Below are 5010 nucleotides of genomic sequence, written 5' to 3'. Positions count from 1 at the left end.
GCCGTGTGCCCTGGGCGCTCAGGGCTCGCAGGGGCAGCCTCGCCCCCCTCACCCGCCCCGCGTTCCTTTCCAGGTCACCCTGCACACAGGACTGGACGTGCCAACCCACCTGGGGCGGCCCAAGCTGGCCGGCAACTAGCCCCCCCACTCCCGCCCCACAAGGGCATCTGGGAGGAGCCCGCCACCCCTCGCTGAGATCAACAACCACGCGGGGCCGATGGATGACCACGTCGCGGTGCCCCCGAGGCCCCTGAGTATCTTAGGGACGTGTTTGCTTTGGGGGACGGAGGATGGGTCGCAGGCTGGGCCTGCCGAGGCTGCTGTGGGTGGGCAACGCGGGGGTGTGCTCCCCTGGGTCCCCCCGGACGGTTCAGTACTCACAGAGGACCTTGCTCCTGGGAGTGAGAAGGGATCGGGGTGTATGGTTTCCTGACGTCTGTTCCCAAAGCTTGTCTTGTGGGGAGGAGGGTGGAGGCGGAGAGAAAGGCAAACTTGGTGACTGTGGTCCTGAGAGCAGGAGCAGGAGGCCCTGTGGCCCCGTGTCCCCAGGGCCCGCCCGTTGCCAGGTTCCCATCTTGGGCAGGAGAAGGTCTTGAGCTTTTGGGTCCTGGAGCTTCAGTGAGTTCTGCCACTTGCAGACGAACCCAGGATCCGTAGGAAAGGGCGCTACGCAGTCATGCGATCCTCAGCCTCTCGCTGAGCTGTCAAACGCCTTCTAAATGGTTTCCTTAGGTCCCCCATCAACCAGCCTCTCTCTCTCTCTCGCTCTCTCTCTCTCTCTCTCTCTCACACACACACACACACACACACACACACACACACACACAATCGTCTGCTGAAGTGAACCCACTCGGTCCTTAGTTCCTAAACCCTGGAACCGGAACTGGAGTGACCAGGTGATGCGCCTCCACCTGGGGGTGGCTTCTCTGGAACGGGCTCCCCAGTGACCTGCAAGCTGTCCCAGCTGCTCCCCCGAGCTGTGCCCGCTCAGACTCACCCACAGAAGATGAAGACCCGGGGAGCCCCTGAGAGCCGGCCACTGCTGCTCTGAGACCCAGCTGCCTGCCATCATGAAAGCATCATGAGCAAGCAGCGGCCGCAATGGCAACCGGGCGGGCGGGACCCCCCTGAAGAGGCAGCAATACTGTTTCTTGTCCCCCAGCTTCCTGGACAAGCCTGGTGTGCTGAGGCCACAGGGAGCACCCACCTCCTCCCTCCCCTCCCTGCTGAGAGCACCCACCTCCTCCCTCCCCTCCCTGCTGGGAGCACCCACCCCCTCCCTCCCCTCCCTGCTGGGAGCACCCACCTTCTGCCTGGAGACCCATTGGAGTCAGGTCCATCTCTCAGAAAAAGAGCTCACTCCTCCCTCACCCCCTTCGTGTCCCCCGCACCCCCCTGTGCAGCTGGACGTACACCTCCCTCCTTTTTGCAGGAATATATTTTACAAGCTTTTTCTTTCTGAGGCCGGGGAGCGACTAGTCTCTTTGCTGGATTGGATTTTTCTATAACTCAGCCCGGACACCGGCACCAACGGTGTCCACTCGGCTCCGGCCGCTTGTCAGACACCGCCCTTGCTTTCCGAGTGACGCTAGCGCCCTGCAGACCCTGCCTCTGGTCAGCAGATCCGACGACTACGATCCTACCTCGAGCCCCTGCTCCTGCTGCGGCCACAGGGTGGCCAGCTGGGCCAGCTGCCCGGTGGCCTCAGGAGCTGTCTGGTGCTGTGTTCAAGCCTCGCTCACCAAGGTCCTGGCCACCAGGGGACCCTGGGTGGCCACAGGTCCTCATCTGTGCAGCCACCTCTCTGCTTGGCACCCACAGTCCTCAGTTTCTCTCCTTCACCGCTGCTCTGGGTGGACTCGGCTTGGGGGGAGTGGGGGTGGAGATTCGTGAAGATGGGGGACACAGAGGCCCCACGGCTTCCTGGGCCCGCAGAGCCATGGCCGGCAGGGCGAGCTGCACCAGCTTTGGGAAACGTCTTCTGGAAACGACGAAGCCAGTGCCCTGGGAATAGGAGTGCAGCTGGGAAATCAGGCAGGGCTGCCTGGTGGAGGGGGCTTTTTACTACAGTGGAACCCAGATGCGAGGCGGGGAGCTCCCCGCATCATCGAAGCTCTGCGTCTTTGGAGAGAAGATGCCCAAGCTCAGCCCGGACTTGGTGTCACCTGGGAGCGCCAGCACCGAGGTCCCAGGGAGAAGGGACGTTCCCACAGTTTCAGGTGCCTCTTTGGGAAGAAAATGTCCTGAAATTCAGGGAGAAGCCACCAAAACACCCTGCCCCCTCCCACTGCGGCCAGCAGTCCGGGAGGTCCCGTGGGCACCAACACGGGATGGTCCTCCCTTCCCCGACTCCGCCGGGAGCGCAGAGCCATACGGCTGACGCCAGGGACCGAGCCCGGCCGTCCCATGGCCACCTCTCCTGTCTCAGCACAGGACACCTTTCAGGGACAAGAATGGACCTGGGAGGGAAGCCAGGTTCGTGCCACACACAGTGTTTGGGGGTCAGCAGCTCGGAGCAGGGACTCAGCAGCCCGTGGCTGCGCGTCATCCTCCCAGGAGGCCCTGGCCATCAGAGAAGCCACGGGCCGGGGGCATCTCATCGGCCACCGAATCCCCTGACCTTTACACCACGGTGACATTCTCGTACGGAAAATTATATCAAGAGGATGCTCTGTTGGGCTGGCGGAGGAGTAGCCTGGTCCATCTACTCAGCAGTTTCTGTGAGAAGGGAATTCAGAGTCGAGTCCAAGGTCAGGCTCCCCGCCTGATTGATGATGCCTCGGTTTCGGTTTCGTACGTAGTTTCCCCGCAGTTTGTCCTTTGCTGGCGAGCAAGCTCAGGCTTTCCTTGTAGAATGAATCTCTTTAAAAAGTTCCCAATCGCATCTCACTCCTAGCCTCCTAGCCGCTAATTCATAGCAAGCTAAGACCTTCCAGTGGTTCTCAACCTTCTGGCCCTTTAAATACAGTTCCTCATGTTGTGACCCCCAACCATAAAATTATTTTCGTTGCTACTTCATCACTGTCATGTCGCTACTGTTATGAATCGTCATGTAAATATCTGATATGCAGGATGGTCTTAGGCGACCCCTGTGAAAGGGTCGTTCGACTGCCAAAGGGGTCGCGACCCACAGGTTGAGAACCGCTGCTCCACAGTCCTGCCTGTCCCCTTTCTAACCAGGGTAACGCCCCCGATGAAAGCGATCTGACCCGAGAGGGAATGACCTAGTCATGGGAGACGGTTCCAGGCAGCCTCTCCAGCCCCGTGTGCAGCCTGTGGCCCTCACCGCGGGCAGCGGGCACAGGCCTGTCCATCCGGGCTCCTGGTGCCCTGCCCCCCACCACCCAGGGCTCTCTCTCAGGAAGGCGGTGGAATGCAGGACCGGTGTGCACTTTCCCGGGCGTATATTTTTAATTATTTTTTAGCCTTCACCCAAGGATATGTTTCCATTGATTTTTAGGGAGAATGGGAGAGAGAGGGAAAGACAGAAACATCGATGGGAGAGAGACACATCGATTGGTTGCCTCTTGCGTGCACCCGACCAGGGCCTGGGCCAGGGAGGAGCCTGCAACTGAGGTACATGCCCTTGACTGGAATCGAACCTGGGACCCTTCAGTCTGCAGGCCGGCGCTCTATCCACTGAGCCACACCGGCGAGGGCTCTGAGGACCGTATATATTGCACAGCTGCCTGGCCTCTTGGGGCAACGCTGACATTTACAGCAGCCTTCCTCTGAGGCTAGGAAGCAGCCCCCCGAATGTCCCCATCACCACGAGGCCTCTGCGCTCTGCCCGAGACCCTGGGCACAGCCCCACGCCAGCACTCCTGCTATTCGTCCCAAAGGCATCGCGGGCGGAAGTTCCCTTCAGATACAGAGAGAGGTGCACCCCCCTTTCTGACTCCTTGGTTGCCTTAAGATCTGGTATCTGAGGGGTCCCCGCCCATCGTCTGGCTCCTTTGTCTCCAAAGATCTCGGCGGGGGAGCATTTGAAACCGGGGTCTCAGAGAGAGGGGTACAGCGCTGGGACTTCTGTCACTAAGTGGGTCCCCGGCTTTTCCCTTTTTCTTTTGTTTTTCTGTGGAGCCTGAGTTTATTTCTATATAAAAATGCTCTAGAGACTTTAAAAAGGCCCAAAGGTGTCCAGGTTTAATTTAAGATCGTCCCGAGGTGGCGTCCGTCGGCCTCTCCTTTGGCGAGGCTTCCACTGGATCCTTGTTCATGAAGCACCTCGGTCACTCTAGCTGGATCATGGCCACGGCCTGTGACTCCCAGTCTCTGTCCTAAATGGCCATGGGGTTCTGAACGAGGAGACGCGTTACACCGGAAATCAGCACAAGACGCCTGCAGGTTCTACACGAACGTCCTCTCTGCGTCATTCTTCGCAACCAGGCCCAGGGATCGCCAACTGGAGTAGCGGAGACCGCGACGAGCGTCCCCTGCAGAGACTGGTATGAAACGCGGCCCTTTCAGGCTGGAAACCAGCAGGCACCCTTCAAGATGAAAACACTCCCCGGCTTTTTCAATGAGCGACATTGACTCCAGTCAGAAGGAGGAGGTGGGAGTGGAGACCTGGCGGCACTGGTCCTCTCTCCAAGGGCACTGCTCATTGAGGGCGTTGGTCCTGGGGGCTCCTGGGCAGCGAGGTGGGCACAGTCACCAGGCCAGGCCCCCGGGAAGGCTCTGAGAGTCCACCGTGCACGTCAGGTTTGGGACAGTGACGGCTGGGGCCCTGCGAGCAGGAACACAGTGGCTGCTGCCTCGGGGGTTCCGCCTGGGGTCCTCCTACTCCCGGGGACCACCCCTGGCCCAGTCCACCTCAGTACCCAGAGGAGGGCAGGCTGAGCAGAGCAGAAAACGTCTGATGCATGACCCAGGATTGCTGCTTTCGCACTGAACTGTTGTATTAAGCATGAGAGATGTTTGTTGACCGTTGGCAGAGGAATTTAAAGAGTAAGAAGCGCTTCGTGTCCTTGTTTTGGCTGCCGACAGAACGTCCATTTTCCTGCCTCT

The 5010-nt window shown here is 59.7% G+C and overlaps 1 protein-coding gene across 1 annotated transcript in view; it reads left to right on the top strand.

Moving 5' to 3' along the window:
• TRIM67 (tripartite motif containing 67) overlaps positions 1-1267 on the top strand; it is a 14290-nt gene extending 13023 nt beyond the window's left edge. Inside the window, exon 10 of the mRNA XM_005856361.2 lies at positions 74-1267. Coding sequence (XP_005856423.1) covers positions 74-139 — 66 coding nt within the window. The 3' untranslated portion in view covers positions 140-1267. The remainder of the gene's footprint in view (positions 1-73) is intronic.
• The last annotated feature ends 3743 nt before the right edge of the window (positions 1268-5010 follow it).

This window comes from Myotis brandtii, unplaced genomic scaffold, assembly GCF_000412655.1.
Source record: "Myotis brandtii unplaced genomic scaffold, ASM41265v1 scaffold1026, whole genome shotgun sequence".
In the NCBI taxonomy this organism is placed as follows: Eukaryota; Metazoa; Chordata; class Mammalia; order Chiroptera; family Vespertilionidae; genus Myotis; species Myotis brandtii.
The sequence above is the reverse complement of the archived record's forward strand: the minus strand, read 5'-3'. Positions and strand labels throughout refer to the sequence as shown.